Raw genomic sequence first — 23,275 nt, forward strand, 5'->3', positions numbered from 1 at the left:
CCTGCCCACTGGAGCTGGGCCACCTGTGCTCTCTGTGAGCAGTCTCTGCCTGCAGGTCCTATGCTGCACTGCCTCTTCCTCCAGAAAGAGTCTGGCCCCCTTGAATTAATACCTCATACCTCTCTCCAAAAGCCATTTTCTTTTAGTCCCTCTACAAATGGCAGGAAGACAGGTTCATAATTCTTGCTCTCCACATATGGTACATTGATTCAACTCCTCCTATTTAAAATTCCATATTCTGTACTTATTTCTGCTCTGTCTCATTTTCAAGCCCATAATCTACTTTTTCAAAATTCTTCCCCTTTTCTTCATGACTTCAGGACTTACCTCTTAGTCTGCCTCCTCTAACCTGTAGCTTTTCCTCGTCCTCTGCCTCTTTGACATTATGGTGATAACCTTCTAGCAAGCTGGCTTTATGCTTCAACTCTCTCCCTGTCAGTTCCTAGCAATGCCACCCTACTTCCACGCTCTGCCAGCAGAACCCTATGGTGGTCCCCATCTTCCTTCAAAATGAATACATCTTCAAGATCTTGATATCCGAATACCTTTGTTGATCACATAGCCTTTATTAGCCATCTTTCCCACTTCCTGCAATCTGTCTCCTCTTTATGACTTCCAGTCCCATTCCCTCTCACTTGTCTCCTGAGTCTACTGGTTTTCCAACAATATTTTAGCAACAGATTTTTCCCCCTTAAAATGAAAACATATAAGGGCCGCCTTTGTATTCCAGATAAAAACAGCTACTGTAGTTGATGTGGGAATGGGAGACCCCTGAGGCTTTCCCTGGCCTTGTGTGGGGATCTGGCAAGTGCAGGTGGAAAGCCATTGTCTTTGCCCACTGGCTTTGCTGGCATCATTTTCGCCACACTCCGCCTGGACCCCTGGTGAGCATTTTAATAATGCATCTCCTAGGCTCAAAGATTCTTTAACCTCTTGGGATATTTTCTATACTCTAATATTTTATACTCTTCGGTAATGCCCAGTCAACTCCACTGCTGTTACTAAGTTGCTGAAGGGTGCTAGGAAAAGTCACTACAAATTCACAATCCTATTAGACCCTTAAATTAGTTGTTGTGTGATATTTTGACACCTTATTTCATTCCACAAAGGATCTATCTCAAATGTTTCTACCCTAAATCATGGTCAAACGTTACTCCTCATTTCCTATAAGACTGAAAAGATGCAACCCTTTGACCAGAGTTTCTTAAACAACATTGTTTAGCCTCAATTTCTCTTTATCATTATTTGTTCCCTCTTCCTTTTTTCTCCCCCACTACAGGAGGTTGTATTCTTCCTTCCATTTCAAGGCTAATTCCCCCTGTTAGTGTTTTTAATACCATCCCTTTCCACCCCCCATGATTTTGTGCCATGAAAAAATTTCTCTCCTGCTTCTTTTCCAAACTTTCCTACTCACTCCCCCAGCTTTCTGACCTCTGTCTATAGATGTGTACTGATTCTGAAGCTGCTAAAAACTTGGTTTCTGCCTTCACCATTTACCGAAACTGCTCTCACCGATGACTTCCTGACTGCTAAAATCAATGGCCTCATCTGCTCTACCTGGTGACTGGCTTTAGGACCATCCCTTGCTTTCTAAAATTGTTTGCTTGGTTTTGATGAAGATTTGTTTCGAGTGTCTTACTTTTTCAGTCCCAGCCAGTTGCTTTGCCGCCTTCTGCATTCCAGCGCACAGTTCCATCCTCCAAGGCTTTTCTACCCTCATTCTTTCCCTCATTCATTCCCAGCATGCCTATATGTCTTCCTCATGTATCTTCTCAACTGTTTCTCTTGTTTTTGTCAAGCTCCAGTAATGGATCTCCCTCCTTGATGGGTATCCCATCCACACACTCTCTCATTGGCTCCTCAAACTCAGTGTTTTCAAAATTGAGCGAATCCTCTTCCCTCTCTCATTGCCACTACTATTTCTGTGAACAGGCTCTCTAGGCTTGAAATCTCAAAGTAGCCTTAACTCACAACTCCCCATTGTCTCAAATTCTATCCACTGCTAAATCCTTTCGGGATGGCCACTGAAATATATCTTACAAAAATCCTCTTTTCCCTTATTAATTTCAGTACCTCAATTTGGGCTTTCATTATTTTTCATTCGAATTATTCTAATGTACTTATTTCTGGGTCCTTACATGCACAATATTCCCGACATATTATTTCCAGCTGAACCTCCCGTCAGATAAACTTTGCTGATACAATGAGGCCCCAACTTATCTACTCTGCGTGTATCTTCTCAACTCTTTCTCCTTAGTTTCTGTCACGCTCTAGTGATGGATTTCCCTATTCAATGGGTATCCCATCTACAAACTGTCTCGTTGGCTCCTCAATGTTTTCAAAACTGAGTGAATCTTCTTCCCTTTCTTCTTGTCACTACTACAGAGCAAGGCCTCATCATCACCAGTGTACATTACTGGATAGACTTCTAACTAGTGACCCTGCCTCTTATTTTATGATAACAGCCTCCAACTGCTGCTAGAGTAGCCTTCCTAACATGCAAAGGTAATCCCTGCCCCGTTTTGAATTTTCAATAGCTCCCTGTTTCCTATAGAACAAACTTTTCAATTCTAGCAGAGTACACAGGACCCTTCATCAGTTCCTTTCTCCTGCCCACCCACTCTCCTGTTTCTCTGTGGTCCCTTCACGTGCCATGTGCCTCAGCCCTCTTGACACAGTTTTGTGTCTTCATATATACTGTGCCCTCTGCCACTCAGCTCTTGCTCTGGGTCCCTTTCTCTCTTTTATCCAGGCAGAATTAGGTACTTACTTTTCTATATTTCCACATTTCTAATACATGGTCCCGTTTCAGCATTTATCAGGTCTCTGTTTGCCTGTTTCTCTCCACCTGACCCTGAGTCCTTGAAAGGTTGGAACCAGCTCTTTTAATCTCTGAAATCTTAGTGCCTGGAACATTCAATCAATGCTGAATAAATGGGGAATGAATCAAGTTTTGGGATGTCATCTGCACATTCCTTTTAGGAAACAATACTTCTCATAGATGCTGCTGAGTTACCGTAAGGAACTACAAGTCATTCTTCAGGACCCAGGTAATTGCAGCTGATGGGGCAAGGGAGGGTGAAGTAGATCATTTGTCTAGCAGGAGTAAGAAAAAAAAAATTGACTTTTCCTTAGGAAGCACCATCCTCATTCTGTTGCAGCTGGATTAAGGTTAACACAGCCTGCAGTGGGGGGTGAAGGTAGCCTCCAACCCTATGCTTCTTACAGGTGGAAGCTTGCAATTGCCAGGTCTGACACATGGACTGTCATGTACTAATTTAGATCACATGTTCTGGTGTGGTTTTACTGATGTAGAGTGTACCGTGATTACTCTCCAGATCATAATTTTGCTATCAGTGGCACCAAATCACTGGGAGACACCATTTCCTGTCAATAAGGATCTGGAGAGTACGTTGCATTCCAGTTATTTCTCATAGAAGATGGGAGTATCATGTTACAGCATCACATGTTTGGCAGGTAACTTCCACTTATCTTCTAGGTGAAGCTTTTTGGACTTAATCAGGAATACTTTACTTTCTGTGACTCTTTTATAAGTTCACATTAATTTTTTTTTTCATTTGAGATCACAATTTGATATAGATTATCAGACTACTTAATTGGAGTAAAAGCTATTTAAGAAACTTTAAGGCAGCTGTTTACCATCTTCACTAAGAAAGAGCCAAGAAAAAAAGAGGTCAGTTTAATAGTAACAGGTGAGATTATATTAGATATAGTGAAGCCTTCTCAAAAGAAAGACTTGCTATATTTTTTGAAACAGTGAAGATAGTTGAATAATTTCATTTTCTAGAAGGTTTTGAAAATAAGTACTAATTTAATATGAATATTATTAAATTTATAAGCTCTATCTGGAGGCAAGTTGAGATGATACAAATTATTAGAAAATTGAATTTAGGATTTAAAATAAATTTACATATTATGTATTGGTTTTATAATTATATAGTTATAATTTATATTATACATATAGCATTATAGCAAATAATTTATGATTTTATAATTAACTCTGAAAGTCCTCTGACATATTGGAATCTTTTATTTGACAGAGCAAAATTTCATTTGAAATTATATGTATTGATTAGTTACACATATAAAAGTTTTGAAAATTATTACCAGATATGACAAAGATATATTGTAGATTTAAAGATAAGGAACCAAAAGAAAAAAAAATCAATATTAACTTAGAGGAGAAAAAAATGAGCTTGATTATCCTGCTTCATTAATGTGGTCAACCAGCAAAAGAAGATGAAGGTGAATATTCCCCTGTCATTTGAAAATGTGGATGGTGAATTCTCTCTCCAGGAGCCGATGCTTCTGCAAGGTATTCAGTCATCATTGCTACTAGCTACCAGCTTTGGCCGAGGCTTGTCTACTCCTCAAGGTGAAGATGGAAATGACTAAATTGCTGACATCCTATGTTTGAATCCTGCTAACGGGTGTACGCTGAGGCTGTGTTCAAGATTTGTGCCTGCTCTGTCCTATTCCCATTCTCACATGGAGGGTTCTGTTCACAACTCTTCAGATTTGCAGGGAATGACTGTATTTTTGTCAATTCTTATTCTTCCTAGTAAAGGGAAGGGGGGGCCAAAAACACCTCCAAAAGTTTAAAAATTTACCCAATGTTTATTTAATTTAGAAGGCTGCAAGATTTTCTATCAGCTATGAGAAGCATTTAAAAAATATAGAGAACTAAGGACCCCAAACATTTATTACTATAATCTGTTTTTTTTTTTCTTTTTTTCTTTTTTTGAGATAGGCTCTCACTCTGTTGTCCAGGCTGGAGTGTAGTGGCAGAATCTTGGCTCACTACAACCTCCATCTCCTGGGCTCAAGCAATCCTCCTGCCTCAGCCCCCCAGGTACCTGGGACTATAGGTGTGTGCCACCACACCTGGTTGATTTTTGTATTTTTTTCTTTTTCTGTAGAGACAGGGTTTCACCATGTTGTCCAGACTGGTCTCAAACTCCTGGGCTCAAGTGATCCACCTGCCTCAGCCTCCCAAAGAATAATGTATTTTTATTAGTGATCCTGTAATCTAAGACTTCTGTCTCACTAAAGTGTTCCACACTATAGTCAACCTGCCATAGACCCAACACATGTGTATCATGTGATCCAGTTCAGGAACGCAGTAGAGGCGGCCAACAGCTCCTTTGTCCAAATGAGGGTGTAAGGACAGTTCTTAGGGTGTCCCCTTCCAGGGCTCCATGAATGGTCACTTATAAAAGCTTACCAGTAGCTGCCTTTATCTTCCATTCTTTGTTCCCAGGTCGATGGAAGGGACCAGAAAAGTTGTTAGGTTTTTTCATTTTCTTTCCTTCAGCTCTTTTCAATGGCACTCTCTCTAGTTACTGCTGATGACAAAAGCAGCAAAGACCATTCTGGAAATGTGTTCTAACTTCTACTCTTTGCTGAAATTCAGGCAGACTGGGAAGAGACAGTCTCTACGCTGGCCCAGGGTACAGTGGCGGGGAACAGAAAGCACGGCAAACTAGCTAGATCTGTTGCTCAGCCACGCTGTTGTTACAGGGAGATGATGAGGTTCTGGAAGGAGACTTGGCCTCTTTGGCAGAAAAAGAGGCAGCACAGGCAGCCAGGGAAAGGGCAGTAAGATTCCAGCAGAGGAGATGAGAGGGCTTCCTCTATGACTTGGCTTGGCCATGCCTCCAGGGCTTTGTGACACTTGTCAAAGCCTAATGTGTGCTGTATTCATTATTTTCCCTATGAAACAAACATGACACCTTCCTGTTTTAATACTTATAACACATTGCTATATACAGACTTCGTGTATTTCCTCTTTGATCAGTGATATAGAATGTTTTAATTTTCACGTGAGAAGGTTTCATTTTTTTTCTGGGCATCTCCTTCCTTGGCATTGGAAACACATATTAGAATTTTCTGTTTTGCAAGCTCCGGCCTCAAGTCATCACCAATATAGCAAAGGGACTTTTTATTGTATTTGTGACTTTTGCCATGATTCACCATCTACACAATTGGCCTGGTTGCTATAGAAACATAAGTATTACAAAGGGGGCAGCAAATGGTGGCAAAGGATAAAGACATAAATAAAGCGGTGGAAATAAACCATGGTATAGTAAGAGTGGCAATAAAACTTTTATTATCAGTTATTTGGGAAGACCTTTACATCTAATGTGACCATACCAAACCTGTGCAATAAAAGAAAAAAATCCTCATTAAAAAACAAAAAAACAAAACAAAACAAAAAAAACAAAAACCTTTGCAACGCTATCATTTTTTCAGGTCTTTTTGAAGTGTGAATAAAAGTTCATAGCATTTGGAATTTATTGTTTGAATAAAATATAAGATGTATGATCTCCTGAGACACATTTATAAACATTCTGGTATGTATATTGTGAGTGGTGCTCTAGTGGCTAATGTCTACAGCAAACACAAACAACTAGAAATGTATTGAAACAGGTTTCTGTTTATATTGCTAACATGTTGAAGAATAATGTCCTGATTCAAGTGAGAATTTATGAGTTGGTTATGCGTATCAGTGACAGCGCTGCCTCAGCTTTGTTTCCTACTACAAAATTTAAGATATGTAAATATCAACCTAAGATAGCCAAACATTATTCGTTTGTATTCAGTAATGTCCCTAATCAACATAGCAAGTCTTCCCTAACACAAATACTAGTCTTTGAAGCAGAAGTAGGAACACTAATGAATTCATTTTAATTGCTCTTCCCTGCTGAGGGCTGTTAGCCTGTTTTTGTCACTGAGGAGTACTACACACAAAGCCATTATCTGTAAAAAAAATTCATATACAAATAACCACCACAAACCCTGAAGGCATTATATGGAAGACTGAAGACCTATGTATTAGGCCAAAATGTACCCCTCGTGAAAAACACTAAACTCTGAGAGCAATGTCAAGAGATGTTCTCATGTGACAATTCAGATTTAGGCAGATGACAGTTAACACAAACTATTCAAAATAGCTAGCAATTAAATTGTGCTTACTATTTACCAGGTATTGTTCTAAAACACATATACATATGCAATCTCATATAATCTCAATTGCCCAATGAAGTAATTCTTCATATTTTCAGTCAAGGCATACCTCATGCAATCTTCAAAATCACCCAATGAAGTGATTTTCCCTATTTTCAGTTGAGGCATAGAGTATGGAACTTGCTCAGGGTCCTACAGCTAGAGGGTAATGATATTGGGATGGAACCCAGGTAGACTGGTTCCAGAGTCTAGGCTTATAACCAGTTCACTATATTGCATTCAACTAGTTTCTTCCAAGAGTAAATAATTTACTCTAGTGTCAACTAAAAAACATATGGGACTCTAAGAGCACTTTTTTCTCATTTTGACTAAATTCAATCTTCCATTTTCCATTTCAATATTACTATCATTTTCATATACCAAAGTTGACAAATCTCCTTATATGTAAAGTATATATGCAAGTCTAAGTCATGTACAAACCACAGTGGTGACCCTGTCTTTTGCAATGGAGTTCACTGTAGGGAAACCTTCAGGTTCCTGTGTCATGAAGAAACTAGTTCCCAGTGTGGGTGATGGCTGGTCTTGGGCACCTAGGGTGTCCCTGGTGAGACTGGAGAGAGATCCTCCTGGGGAGAAGAATCTCTTGCAAACAAGCTGAAAAGCCAGTAAGTCCATACCAGTTGTGAAGTAACTGGCTTTGGTTTTATTTAGGTAACTCAAGGATGTTCCTTATTTTCATTCCCATGGTGAGCACATGAAGAGATCCCATCGTCTTTACATTTCTTTGTAGGAATCATAATCATGGCCATCAAAAGGGATACAGGACAAGAAACAGACTCTCTAGACTATGGTTAGGTCTAGTTAGAAAGGTTAGTGTTTTCTTCTTCCACAAGTTATGTGATCATGATGAGAGAGAAAGATCTTCTCTAACAGAAATGATAAATGTAGGAGTGATTTGTATTTCTTTTTAAGGCATTCAATCACCATTTTTCCCCTCTGTTCAGACAACCACTATCCAAAGCAAGTAGCCAACCACATCTTCCTAGTCTTGCTTAGTGTATATCGTGTTTGGCTGTCCAGATCATTTTTACAAGACTCATGGCTGAAATTCCATGACTTTAGGATGCTTATTGTAAAACTGAGTGTCCCTCCAATCTTCCTCAGACTGGAGTGGGCAATAAGAAATATATGTTAGGCTGGGCGTGGTGGCTCACGCCTGTAATCCCAGCACTTTGGGAGGCCGAGGCAGGTGGATCACGAGGTCAGGAGATCAAGACCATCCTGGCTAACACAGTGAAACCCTGTCTCTACTAAAAATACAAAAAACTAGCCGGGCGAGGTGGCGGGCGCCTGTAGTCCCAGTTACTTGGGAGGCTGAGGCAGGAGAATGGTGTGAACCCAGGAGGCGGATCTTGCAGTGAGCCGAGATTGCGCCACTGCACTCCAGCCTGGGAGACACAGCGAGACTCCGTCTCAAAAGGAAAAAAAAAAAAAAAAAGGAAATATATGTTAGATCAGTGACTACCAGTGGGGTAGGTTTCTGGAAAAAGTATTGGCGTCTTGGGGAATGAGATACAGTTTAAAAAGGGATGTTCATATTTATCATTGTTTTGGGGAGGAGGGTAACAAAATATAATTTAGTGTGAAATTTATGATAACATTAAATGAATGCATGAGAATCTTATATTTATCAAAAGGGGAGCATCATTTTCACAAAACTTCTTTAGAGTAAGTAAGAAACTAAGAACAAAGGTTTCATGTCCAAAGTTACCCAGAATATAATACAAGGAGTCTTAAAGGAAAAATCATACCTTTGGGTATGTGATGACATCAAAAGAGCAAGAAAAATCTCAAATCTCAAATAAAAAGTTGTAGCAAAGGTAGTATGAATGAATTCAGTCTGAAGTTATATTGGGGTGCAGTCATTGCCAAACAGATACTGGGTATCATGCCAATGGTCTTTGGCACAGAGCTGTTAGCTGCTCAGCATCTACCTGATCACTTAGGCAACTGTGAAACACTCTCCCCACAATTTCAGTATTTCCAAGGTTCCAATGCCCACGGGTTTTATTCCAGGCCAAATGCCATTGGCTGTTATTTCACTTACATGAGCTTTTGAAGTCCTTCTTTTTCAGTCTCCTCCTCATCATGGTTCCACGTGGGCTGGTGGAGTAGAGGCTTCGAGGTAGAGTCCCCATGTTCAGGGAACTCAGGCTGTATGCACTCATGGAGGTAGGAGAGAAGGATGAAGACACCAAAGCTGCTGCAAGAGAGCGAAGATGTTGCACAGAGCACTCTCAGGTGGAGTGTGAGCCCGCCACACTTGCCAACCAGTAACGATCCAGAAAGACACATATGATGCATAGCAATGGCTAGAAAGGACTCTAGCCAGACGGAGGACAGCCCTCAGGAGCATGAGACAATGCTTTACAAGAGCCTACAAATGCTAAGGGGCAGCGGGATCTTTATAAGCTCATGGAAACACAAAGAGACTCTATGAGAATTGCTTTAAACGAAAGAACAACTTTGTGAACAACTCAATGCATCAAATACATAATCTCATATTCATAGATATTTTCTGATATGAATTTCATAAGTGATTCCACATACACAAAGAAGACCTGAGAACATTGTCTCTGTATAATATTCTGAATTGTTGCTTCCTCAGCCACATATAAAGCGTCCTGAACATTTACATCCTTTCCTAACAACAAATGCTTTCTGATGGAAAAGAAAAAAACCTAGGAGATGTCAGAAATGATACATTGCTGCTATAAGAAACAGAAAAAAACAACACCCATGAAGCCAAAAGGAAAGAGTGAGAAAAATATAATTGAAATAAAAGACCAGGAGGAAAAAGCAGGGAACATTACGAGGGCTGTTTGGAGGAGGTGCTTTCGGGAGTGTCAGGGCTGGTACTCTGCAATGGTCAGGGTGGTGCGTGTTATAGTGATGGTTGGTGTGGAGGCTGCTGTGGTTGCTGGCCCAGGAATCCCAGGTAAGTTGCCTGTCGCTCCTCTGAATTTTCACTGCCCATATGAAGTGATGATGAGAAACAAAAACAAACAAACAAAAACAAAGAACCAAAAAAGGGAAAATAACTGAATTGCTCAAATTAAAAGTACAACAAAAAACAAAGCTGCTTGCAAATAAAAACAAATCTATTTGGCTTTGCCCTTTTCTCAGTGGTCAGCAAAATAGATGATTAACATAAAGGATGTAAACTTTTCGTCTTCCCAAGAATAATGCATATCTTTCCTCAGCTCATTTTTTCTTCTTTTAAGATGACTACTGAATCAATTTTCTAATCTGCTCTGCAGCAGAGATTAAAAACATTTTTTTTTAACTTAAAAGTCAGCCCCTCAAAGATCTATAGCACACAATTAGTAATTAAAGATTTGCAAATCTTGATCAGTTAGTAGCACTTGTTTTGAGAAAAAGAAAACAAGGAGCAATAAATCACATCAGTGCATGATTCAAGTGGTTTACTAGTCACACATCAGAATTTACTGCTCTGACATTTTAATCACACTACAATCCATCACTTGGACTTCATTTTCCTCAACAATAAACCACTCTAATCATCTATCAGTATCAGAATCTTATCTGCATCCCATCTAATAAGGAGAAGATGAAAGTCTCTATATTTTATGATTTTTTGAAAAAGCATATTTATATTAGAAATAATTATTAAAATATTTCACGTTTTTATATTTCCTTGATGCCATAAAATTTTAATAAAGTTTATTTCAAACTTTATTAAATAAGTTTTAAATAAACTTTATTAAAATTTCAAATTGGCATCCCTTTTATGTTTTAGAAAATCTTTATCATGTTTCCATTCCAGTTTCAATGTTAAGATTTGATATTCCACCCAGTGTTCTGAAATATAAGCAATATAATGTTTGTTTTTATGTCTGATATGAAGTTTTTCATTTAATAATCTTAAAGAACTCAAAATAACATATGAACTTATTTTAGTTTTCTAGAGATGGGGTCTTCCTGTGTCACCCAGGCTGGAGGGCAGTGGTGTGATCATAGCCCACTGTAATCTTGAACTCCTGGGTTCAGGCAATCCTCCCGCCTCAGCCTCCTGAGTAGCTGGCACTACAGGCCCATGCCACCATGCCCAGCTAATTTATTATTATTTTATTTGTGTAGAAATGGGGGTCTGCCTATGTTGCCCAAGCTGGTCTCAAGTGATCCTCCTGCCTCAGCCCTGAGTTGTTGGGATTACAGGCATGAGCCACCAGGCCTGGCTTAACATATGAATTTGTATCTCCTTCTACTTTCATGATTCTGGTGTTAGGTGTCTTACATGTGAATATGTAGAGAGGTGAAATACTCTATGCATTGAAAAGAGGGTCATTTAGAAAAGAACTTAAGTTACATCAACTGTGATGCCAGCTGAATTGGTCAATTCACATCCTTTCTAGAATGAAACAGTACATAAAAAGAAGCACTAGCATGGACAGATCACTGCGGGGTGAAGCAGACCTGGGTTTCAGCTCTGCTTCCAGCCCTTCCTCTCTGTATGACATTGGCCAGCTACTCAGCCACTCTAAACCTGGATCTCCTCAAACGTCAAATGGAGATCATGAAATCGTCTACCTCACAGGGATACTGAGAATTAGGCAAATACGGTGCTTAGCATGGTGCTGGTACACAGAAGAAAAACAAATGAATTCAGAGTATATTGATTTGTCTACTTTTCCATCTATGTGCTAACAATAAAGTATCTTTTAAAGGAAATAAATTTATCTTTCACTCAACAAATTTCACTCGCTGGACACTTAAGTTTAGAGAATTTCTCAGAAATCTGCAGCAGAAACTTTCATAGCCACTATAATTTTGTTGCCCTAAACCACCTGGCCTGCTCCTTCTACTCAACTGCTTTGTTTGTGGTTTGGATTCCCCCGTCTCTCCACTTTCCTAATTCAAGCTGCCACCTCCTTCATCTAGACCACTGTAACACCTTCAGACGTGGCTCCCCAACTCATCTCCTGCATACCCACCTTCCACAACACAGTTAGGGTGGCCTTCTAAATACGTAAGTCAGATCATGCTACTCCTGTTTGAATAGCTTACTTTTTTTTTTTTTTTTTTTTTTTTTTTTGAGACAGAATATCACTCTTGACGCCCAGGCTGGAATGCAACGGTGCAATCTCAGCTCACTGCAAACTCTGCCTCTCAGATTCAAGCGATTGTCCCATCTCACCCTCCCCAGTAGCTGGGATTATAGGTACCCACCACCATGCCCAGCTAATTTTTGTATTTTTAGTAGAGATGGGTTTTTGCCATGTTAGCCAGGTTGGTCTCGAACTCCTGACCTCTGGTGATCTGCCCGCCTTGGCCTCTCAAAGTGCTGGGATTACAGGCGTGAGCCACCACGCCCAGCCTGAATAGCTAACTATTATAAAGAGAATCAAATGCAGCCCCTGCCTATCTCGCCAATTTCATCCATATGATTCTCCTCAACATTTGTATATTTTAGCCATACTGATCTTATATCTACTCTTAGAACAAGTCAGGTTCCTTCCTGCCTCAAGGCCTTCGCACTTGCTATTCTTTCCCCAGTTGTTTGTATGACTGTCTCCTTCTCATCATTCAAGTCTCACCCGAGGTGCCACCTCCTTGGAGAAGTTGTTGCTGATCTCCCTGGCTGAAGGAGCTGCCCTCCCCGTGCTATCTCATTATTGTTTTACATTCTTCATGGCACTTATTGCTGTCTCAAACAGCTTTATTTATTTAATATATTTTTAATGTTTGTCTGTCTATACTAGAATGTGAATTCTATAAGAGTAGGGATATACTTTGCCTGTCTTGCTCACTAAATATATTCTAGCAACTAGAACAGTGCCTAGTATATAATGATTAATATATGAATGAATGAACAAATGCATAAATGAACGGGAATATCAGCCAGAGTGTCCATGTGAACACTGCAGCAGCATTTTCGTTGAGATAAAAGAGTATTTATCGCACAGGATGTCCCTAACGGATTCTCTCTCACCATCCTATTCTACTTTGGGTGTACAGGAAGACATTTTAGCAAGACGCAGTTATTACTGGGTCTGGCCAATTTACAACCACAGACACTTTAGCGTACTTTTCACAAAGTACCATCTGTTTCAAATGAAGCCAGGGTACGGTGAATACACTTTGGGATTCTACACCCACCTTTTGACCCACTTTTTCACTGAGAGCTTTGAAAATTACTGGGCATTTGTTAGGACTGTCGAGCACAATTAATAAGTCAATAAGGAAGATATTATTTACCACCTATTGCTTCCCCAGACTGTGCCAATTGCTGCAGGCAGGTTAAAGGTCATACCCTTTACCTTGATCTTGAATTATTACTGGGGATTACATCTTCACACGTATAAAATAATTAAGAGACAAAACTAAGATAATGCACAAAACTATATGCTATGGATGATCAATGCAAAATGTGTTGAATAAATAACGTAGGCCAGAGAAGACAGCTGCTGCCTATTTGAATGTACACTCCAAATGTTTTCTGTTTTACAGTGGTATACTTGATAGGCAAGTATTTCCAGAATTTAATAATAAGATGTTACATTTTTGGCATGTCCTATCATCTTGCAAAAAGCACTTATAGACATTCTCTCATTTAATACTGCCGATAACCATAGCCTACTTTCACTGAGTACTTATTATATACTAGGCACTGTGCTAGGTGTTTTTTGATTGATTAGCTCAGATAATGTTCAGAATATTCCTTTGAGGCAGGTATTATTATGACCCCCATTTTACAGACGAGGCAACTGAGGTATAGAAAAGTTGGGTAACTTGCTTAAGGTCCCACGTGGTGGAGTCAGAGGTGAAGCTCTGGACATGTGATCCTAAAGTCCCCACTTCAGCCACTAGACATACCACCTCTTCCTATGGGTATGTCTAAATCCCTCGTTATAGATAAGAAAATAACACATTTAAAATATTACGGTTTGTGTATCATTTCATGGTGACATCACTACTGTAGTCTCAAGAGATATATGACCACAGAAGTTACTTTTCTTTCTTTTCTAATTGCAGCCTCTTGCTCTGTTCAGGATGTTCGAGAGAAGAGACCACAGCGGTTCCAGTGGTAGCCCTAGAGCTCTCAAATGGAAGGTCCTCCTGGTACTGAATGTGTTAAGTCTAGTGACTCTGGTCACATTTTCCTTTCCAAAATGTCAGTTTCCTTCAATCCAATTATGTCTCCTGAAAACCCTCAGTGTGAACAATTTCTAATGTCACTGAAAACTCATTTTTGTCAGCTTCTTTAATGCTGCTATTTATCAGTGAAAGGCATAGCTAATCTCTTATTCCAAGTTGAGATACTCATTTCTACATTGCCCTGAAAACTCTTTGGTGTATGCCTTGCTGCTAACAAAATCTGGAAATTTGGGAAGTGTGTTGAGAGACACACTGTTCAGGCATCAGAGATCTTGAAAAAACAATCAGAACTTTCTTGTAGAGAAAGGGTAAAACTATGTAAAACTCCATTAGTCAAAAATGTTAGTTTGAGAATTGTAAACATAATAATAATTTTGTGTTTGTTTTTCTTCTTTACTATGATTTAATTATGTTTTGGAGCCAAAACGTATTTCCTCTTGGAAATGCAAGTCTGATTTTAATGTGCAATACAGAGGAAATGCCTGCTTGATAAGAAAGACAGTGAACAACTTTCGGTAAATGTAGATGATGGAGTCAGAAGTGGAAGCTGGAATTACTCAAACTTCCTATCAGCTTCCTATCCCTGCAACACAAACAACATCAGGTTTTCCACAATAAAGGCAAAAAATTCATTCTTAGTACATATATTTTAGTACATAAATTAATCTTAAGTTGCCTTGGCAGGTTAAAAAGTTTAATATTCCGTGAGTTGAAAACATTTGAATTATTTATGAATTATACATAGGGCCAACTAAAGAAAAATAAAAGAGGTTGCTAAAGACGCTAACATTTTAAAAGGGTGTGGTATGCATTTCCGATTCGCTGATACCAGAATTTAGCAAGCAAAACCCCATGCTGAGAGCACTATAGTGTTCATTCTTATGGCTACTGTGCTCCAAATCCAGTGACGACTGCCAGTTAATTTAAAGAAACTTAAACAGCTTCAGAAATCTCTCCTCTCTGCCAGAGTGCAGGAAGGGCCCACGGGGCCTCCTGATAGGAATGGTGTGCATCCTTGTGAACAGCACCTTCCTACAGCTGTTTGCATTTCTATTCCAATACTGTGATGCTGATTTTCTTTTCATAACCTGCCTATGCTGCATCATTTCTCTACTCCAATGTGTAAAATTAAAATCTGATAAGGGTAATGTTGTACTAGAGATTTTCATTAGCTTCAGGGCTGTCTAAGCTCCATTTAATTAAAAAGGTTGCATCCAGCTGACTGATTTAGTATGAAAATTATCTGGTCCCTCTTTCCCCCTGCCCCAGACTGTGGAGAAGTACAGTGCGTTTTAGAAGGTGAGAGACACAATACAAATGACTCCCTCATAAGCAAAATTTCAATTTCAGAGAAAACTGCACTGTGTCTAAATATACAGAAATGCATTATCCTCCTTCAGGCCACCCTGAAAATACTAGTGAGGCCTCTAATTTCAAGGAGTACAAAGGAATGCTGTTTGGTTTAAGGAATAGGGCAGGAGAAGGAGTAGGAACAAAGATCCTACTGGAGAACTTGACTTCATTTGATTTGGGGCTCAAAGACCCCTTTCTCATACCAGGTTTTGCCTAAAGGTGCCTAGGTAGATGGTGTAAACACCCGGCAAATGTATCTGTGAATTTCAAGGGAGTGAAAATGCAGATACCTTCAGCTGACACTTTTTATTGAATAAATGGAGTCAAATATTCTGATTCTCCCAGACAAGATTTTTGGTCACGCAGGTTGTTCTCTATCCTAAGAAAAAAACTACACTGGCAAAAGACAGAATATATTGAAAACTAATGCTTCACATAACTGGTTCCCTCTGATTCCTGCCAAATATTTGAGGGTTCTGCCATCAAAATCCACTTTGCTTATTTATTTTTAAGTGAGAGTTTTACTATTTGCCTTCATTGGCCTTCATCTAGACTGGAAATTCAAAATGAATACCAGGAAGTCAAATTATTTGCCTTCTCTGCACATTCAATTTGCACCAAAGACTTTGTAAAGAAAAAAATACTAAATAGCACTAGCCTGAAAATTTTTTCCTTGATGTTATGGTTTCAAGTAAATTATGTGTGGCTTGGAAAAAAGACTTTGGAAGATGAATTTGAGTAAACAAACACAACCTTGTTTTGAAAAGAAATGATGAGTCTGATCAACATGGTGAAACCCTGTCTCTACTGAAAATACAAACATTAGCTGGGCATGGTGGTGGATGCCTATAATCCCAGCTACTCGGAAGGCTGAGGTAGGAGAATGGCTTGAACCCAGTCTAACTCTGCTAGAGGGAGCAACACTGTGAGGGCCAGAGAAAGAGCTTGATCCAGGTAGATATCTCACCATGGTCGGGCCCCTTTAGGGCCAGCCGTGTCTGATGATGGGGAAGGATCTCAAGCTTGACCTGGTCAGTGGTGTTGGCCAGGAACTGGGTTGCTTCTGCAAGTGTACAGTACTCCATGCTGGTTCCGTCGATGGAGAGGATGTGATCTCCCACGTGCAATGCGCCACATCTACGGAAAGGAGAAATACTCGGTAAGAGGTGGTGCCTACCTCTTTGGAATCTGACTTTCATGTGTCTCATAGTTAAACTTTCACACAGTTTTCAATTACTTAAAAAAAAAAAAAGAAAGAAAAGTTTGAGTGTTATAGGAAACACCATCTGTCAAATTTTAAGTACCTTGAATATGAATAAGGAGGTAAAACCTTGTGGAAAATACAGAAAAATTCAAGGAAATGTTTTCTCTTGTCCTTCTCTAAAAAAAAAAAAATCTTGTTTTGGAGTGCTTGTGTGGAAAGTTGAGGGAAAGTGAGCAAGAGGAAAGGGAAAAACAGGAAAATGTTTCCCCTGGACTTTTGTCTGTGTTTGTTTGTTCTAGGTATTTCTATCTGTAAACATAAGTTGGTAAATCTTCGGAATCTCAAACATGACTCTCAGAATTGGAATAGGGTCTATTTTATGTGTGAAGAAGAATAACTTGGGGAGATTTCAGTAATACTTCCTTGGAATCCTCACACAAGCTCCAAGATCACCAGTTCTTTATTATTACATTATTCTGGAGTTGAACATGTATTAGCGTAAAAGCTCTTGATAATGGTAGAAATTATGCAGGAGTCAAGTGAGTAATAAAACCAGGCCTGCATGGTGAGTCAAGGGGAAAGATGGGGGCAGGGAAGGGGCTGGCTGCTACATCTTGCTGAGCTCAAGAGCTGGCTACTGGATGAGTTGAGAAAAGTTGGCCCAGTCATCAGCATCTCCACATACCAGTCAAGTGAACAGCTCCTTAAACTGGTTACCCCCTGTGGAATGCGAAAAAACAGAGGGAGAAAATTAAAGCACCCTGCGCCACTGAACAGGAGAACACCCCTGGATCAATGGCTGTCACTGATAAGGACTGAGTGTCCGGTAAGACCACAGTGGAGCTATAGACTGACCACACTACTGGGGGTTGCTGCAGTTCACTGCACCATGGCTGGAGGTTTTCCAGGCAGGTTGAGGGGCACATGGAGAAGAGGACTGGAAACATACAGGGGAGACTGGTCATTCAGGTGCAGTATATCTATAAATTCCCAGTGTGAATAGTCTATTTCTCAAGACAAAAGCATTTCAAGTCATCTCTTCCAACTAAAAACGTAATTCCACATTTTTTGCACTTGGAGTGTTTTAGCTATGGGAGATGAGGTTTTTCTTACAAGAAATTATTTTTCTTACCAGTAAAATAATTTATTAGATGGAAAGGTAGTCTTTTTTTCCTTCCCCTTTTACCTTGCAAGTATAAAACATTAATTAGAAACACGAAGTTTCATTTTTATTGTGGCATTGAAGCGAATATTTTAAGAGACCCTCGAAGGTTGTAAAATCCTAAGATTCACATGCTATGAGAGTATAGGACTTTTTTCAAGTATTGTAAAAAAAAAACTTTTAAAAAGTATTGTTTTATTTATTTAAGAAACAAAGAAATCAGATTTTATGGTAGCAGGATTTAATTGTCAACAATTCAGGAAAACCCATCACTGCTCTGCACGAGGTTTCATAAAGATCTACTCAGTTACCCTACATCAAGAACAGGCTAGTGCCCTAGGACACAGCAAGAAAACTTGCTTAGTTGCTTGGTTTTTTTTTTTTTTTTGGTAACTAAAGGCCACAGCAAACCACCAAACATCTGGATGAGGTGAAGTGACATTATGGGGTGGCTGACACATAGGTGAATTTTTAAGCCCTACAACAGTAACTTGCTTCTCTGTGTGAAACCTGTATAAACTGGCAAGAGAACTGTGTGTGTGTTTGTGTATGTGTATGTGTCTATGCATGTGTATATGTGTATCACAAGTGTGTGTACATATGTGTTTATATATACTTAAAATTGCACACATGCACTTTTGAAAAGGAGGCACTTTTTTTTTGTTTGTTTGTTTTTGAGATGGAGTTTTGCTCTTGTTGCCCAGGCTGGAGTGCAATGGTTCAGCTCACTGCAACCTCTGCCTCTTGAGTTTAAGTGATTCTCGTGCCTCAGTCTCCTGAGCAGCTGGGATTACAGATGTCTGCCACCACGACTGGCTAATTTCTTGTATTTTCAGTAGATGGGGTTTCACTTTGTTGGCCAAGCTGGTCTCGAACTCCTGACCTCAGGTGATCCGCCCGCCTCAGCCTCCCAAAGTGTTGGGATTACAGGCATGAGCCACCACGCCTGGTGGAAAAGTAGGCACTTTCTACAATACTTACCTGTCTGCAATACTTGCAGATTTGATTTTGTCTATGACAATGACTTGTTTGTTACAGCACATCGAGGTAGTTAGGGCAACCCCAAGGCTGGCACCAGGAGTTTTGGCAACTTCGACTAGTAGTGGCCCGGATGCTGTTGCCACAGAATCTGTCAAAGAACAAATTTCAGAAAACAAAACAAAATAAAACAAATAAGCAAAGACATAAAAGAAAAAGATGAAGAATATTCAGTTTGATGTTAGCCTGTTTATCACTGATACTTAGATTTCCCTCCATATAATATCCCCACAGCCAATGATAAATTCATAGGGCACCTCTTAACACACCTGTTCCATTCAGCTTGCATTGTATTAATGTATGTGTAATGTTCATCTCTTCAATGAGATTTTAAGCTTCATGTCACTTGGGATAATCTCTCTTGTATCTTTATCCCCTCCACAGTGCTTGGCACAATGCCTAGCATATACTAGGTCTTTCAGTAAAGGTTTTTAAAATTAATTACTTAATTCAATCAATATCTTAGCACCTACCAGGAATAAATAGATGGATGGATGAATGAATGGATGAAAGGATGGATATAAAAAAGAAAGGAAGGAAAGAAGAAAGAAAGGGAGGGAGGAAAGGAGGGAGAAAGGAAAGAAAGATGAGTGGGTGGATAAATAAAAGAATGACAAGATGGATTGAAGGATGAATGGATGGGTAGATAGATAATTGGAAGAATGGATGGATGGATGACGTCTTTAGCCAAGTAGTAGGAATGGTCCACTAAGTTGAATTTGTAAAGCTTTTGGGTCTTTCCCTCCTCTGGAACTCACTTAGGATCACCTCCCTCTCAAGCATAACTTCATATACACTTTATTTTTGACTTGGAACACTCTTTGTTCCTTCAACTCCTTCTAACATTTGTGGACTCAATGCCAACATCAATTCCTTGGGAAGCCTAAGTTGTAATTTGGTAAGATGCCTTTCACATGTGCTTCCACAGCCTGCTCTATTCCTGCTGTTGTAGCATACATTTCACTGGTTCATAGTGGCCAGTATGGATGATGTGCCTGTGTTCCTTGCCAGATTATAAGCATGCTTGAAGGCAGACACTATGTCTTGTCAATCACAGCATTCTCAGTGCCTGGTAAAATGATTAGCACATCGGAGGTATGCCACTAATAGTTGTAGAATGAATGCATGAACAAATGAGAAAGTTCATGATGTTGCTTAAAGCTCAGAAGAGCCACATGACACAAGGGAAGGAGTCTGGGACATGGAATTAAAACATCTGGATTCAATTCCCATTTTCACAATATTTGTGTCATGGTATCTAAGACAAGACCAGTTACTAAAACTATCTTTTTATTGTATTTTGACAAAATTGACAATTAATACTAAAACTTTCTAAGCCTGCTTGCTTACCTATAAAATGATATCTTTTCCACAATGTTTAGTAAAACCAAACCAATGAACAAAGCACTTTGTTACACACATAGGATATTTTCATTATTGCTATATTATGACCTCAAGCCTTTGAGTCATCTCATTTTTCAAGACTGCATATTGGGTCTGTAATCTTTTTCTAATTTTTGACTGTTCTGATATTTGACACTCCATTAATACAATTTTGCCTTTCTGCAAGAACATCTTTATCATCAAGGCCCCACTCAGATATAGTGAAATAGGAAATCTGTATTCCGATTGCTGAAGCTCAGGTAATATGCATTGAGTCATGAAGCTGAAAGGTCCATGGGAGAGAGCCATCTTCAGTTTGAGATAAATTATTTCTTAAAGTAAAGATGACAATATCCAGGTCAACAACATGCATATCCAGTGCTAAGGATTCTTGTATGTATTAACACCACGTTTCCTAACTGACTGGAGATTGAAATGTTAGTCCTTAAAAAGGTTACGAGATCATTAGGGCCTGTATCTCTTCCTGTCAATTCCAGAGCAAGCACAGTTTCATTAATAATATCTGCAAGAAGCCAACAGTCTTAATCTACTAAGAAGAGTTTTTGGCTCTGGGGTATTACAACTACCGCAGATCCTACGGTTGATTTGCCCATGAACCTAACTATGGTGGATGCTACTCTCTGCTCTCACTCACCTTGCTGTATTAATTCCCCTGATCTCCTGACATCAGACTAGGGCCAATGACAATGTTCTGGCTTCTCTCTCTCCTTCTCCCTCATTTGCTGCTTTGTTTCTCTCTAGAGTCTCACCTGGTCATTGTGTGTCCTGCCTTACTCTCACCTGGGAGTTTTCAGTGAGTGGGCCCCATGCCTATGTGCAATGGTAGTTTGTACCTCATGCGTCTCAGTCAAGAGACCCTAGTAAAGAATCCTTGTCAGTCCCTGCAGTCTCTGTTTTAGTTGTCCTTCTGTCACTAAGGTGGTTAATTTGCCCACCTCTCAATTTTAAAAAAGATCTGTGGCTGAGCCCAGTGCACACAATGTGATGCCTCTGGCTCCACCCCCAGCAGTTGGCCTTCATCCTTCTGTTCCTTAAGCACGCTGCAAAGCAACCTTTTTCTGCTCAGCCAAACCCCACATGAGCTCTGGCCTACCAGGTCCTTTTCTCACATTACCTTTCTAGAACTTTAGAATGACTAATTTTGATTTCTTAAATCCACTCTCCATGGTCTTGTTGGATTTTAATAGGTATGTTTGTAGGGTGACAATCACTTATGTTCTTCCTCATGGTTTTATCATGTCTAAGGATAAATTTATTTTGCTTAATAGGTGAAAATGATAAAGTTTCTAGATTACTTACTACTTAATCTCTTTTAGAAATGATAGAAACTGCTAGGTGTTCCCTGATATCTCATCTTCCCTTCTTTTGTCAGTAATAGGGTTTCTAAGTTTTAGCTGAGCAAATGGCTGCTCAGTTAAGAACCACATTTCCCAGCCTCCCTTGCAGCAAGGTGTAGCCATAGGACCAGGTTCCAGCCAATGGGAAGTGAGATGTGACATGTTTCAGGATGTGCTCTTAAAAAGAATGGCTGTGCCCCCCTCTCCCTCATTTCCCACTTGCTGGTGAAATGTGGGCTCAGAACTGGTAAGCCATCTTCAACCATGCAGACCAGAGCATCAAGCCACGAGATAGATGAAGCCTAGGTTCCTAAAATCTTCAGATTTCTCAAGAGATTGAGAAAGAAACTTCTATCATCTTTATGTGAGCATTGTGAGTTTGGGTCTTTGATACAATGACTGAATTGGTATTCCAATAGGCCTTTTCATTTGAGAGGACTGCGCCAATGTATCTGTCTTGGACTGTTATTATAAGAAGTGGCTATTTAAAGTAGGTATTTGCAGATGTAAATTTTAGAAAACTACAACCAACCATTACTCAATACTCACACAAAGTATTCACTTTTCTAAAAAGTACTAAATCATGATTAAACATGAGAGTTTTTAAAGAGGTCATCAGGATATTCAAAAGGTGTTTAAATATAAACCCTTTAGTTTTTTTTTTTTTTTTTTTTTTTTTTTTTTTTTTTTTTTTCTGCTGGCCTGTATATTTGTCGAAGTATTAAAACTTATATTTTTGTGTGGTTTTAATGTTCCAATGATCATGAAGAATTAACATGAAATTGTTCTGGTAGAAAGAAATGATAGGAGTATTAAGAAGCTTAGGAAAAGGATGCCAGATCCTCTGCCATCGTTAAATTAGAGGGTGAGAGAGAGAGAGAGCATCCACAGCTTCTACAGCAGCTTCTGTGACTGGAAACTAGAATACGTCTCTCTTCAAGTACAACTTGCTCCATTAAGGCTTGAAAAAACAACAAGGGCAATATTTCCATTTGGGAGATGCAAATATGCAATTAATGAATCTCTTTTAAAACTTAAAGTAGAAAGCTTTACAGTTCTGAGATAAGATTAATTCAAAGTCATGGTTAAGGGAAGAGGCAATGTGGTGTTATACGGGACTCAAGGCTGGAGCTGAGGACCAGCTGGAGGGTGGTTCTTGCTACATCATCAACTCAGCATGTGGCCCGAGCCATCATCTCCCTTACACCTCATTTTCTTCACTTGTAAAATGAAGAGATTTGAATAAAACTTCCCTAGTCATGACAATCTGTGAATCTACAGAGAAATAACGATGCCATTTAAGTAGCTCACCAGAGAAAGTTAAGGCAGGTTAACCAACTTTATGAAAATATACAGCAGCTAGAATCTAAATCCCAGTATCTTACAAATCAATAGAAGAGATGAGCTGCTAGATAGAAAAGTGATTCTTGATAACTAATGTTTATAAAGGTGGGATGAAAATCCTCAGATCTTTAAATATTGGGATGACAATAATAACATCCTTTAAAGACTGAGTTTGGAGGGATGTCTTCCACCTTCAAAGAGACATCACATAATATGAAGCTTCCACATTGAGAAGTTTCCAGGGCACAACTACAACTTTCTAGCAAG

At 39.4% G+C, this 23,275-nt stretch overlaps 1 protein-coding gene across 12 annotated transcripts in view; it reads right to left on the minus strand.

Annotated features, from left to right (window-relative positions):
- GRIP1 (glutamate receptor interacting protein 1) overlaps positions 1 to 23,275 on the minus strand; it is a 723,532-nt gene that overhangs the window by 97,520 nt on the left and 602,737 nt on the right. For 6 of the 12 annotated variants that reach the window (XM_037987719.2, XM_008003932.3, XM_008003933.3 and 3 more), the window contains 4 exons: positions 18,867 to 19,014; positions 16,487 to 16,656; positions 9,861 to 10,016; positions 9,095 to 9,250 (listed from right to left, as the gene is read on the minus strand). In XM_037987719.2, the coding sequence (XP_037843647.2) occupies positions 9,095 to 9,250; positions 9,861 to 10,016; positions 16,487 to 16,656; positions 18,867 to 19,014 (630 nt within the window). The remainder of the gene's footprint in view (positions 1 to 9,094; positions 9,251 to 9,860; positions 10,017 to 16,486; positions 16,657 to 18,866; positions 19,015 to 23,275) is intronic. The other 6 variants (XM_037987743.2, XM_008003935.3, XM_008003936.3 and 3 more) reach the window with 2 other exon arrangements.

Source organism: Chlorocebus sabaeus, chromosome 11, assembly GCF_047675955.1.
Source record: "Chlorocebus sabaeus isolate Y175 chromosome 11, mChlSab1.0.hap1, whole genome shotgun sequence".
Lineage (NCBI taxonomy): Eukaryota > Metazoa > Chordata > Mammalia > Primates > Cercopithecidae > Chlorocebus > Chlorocebus sabaeus.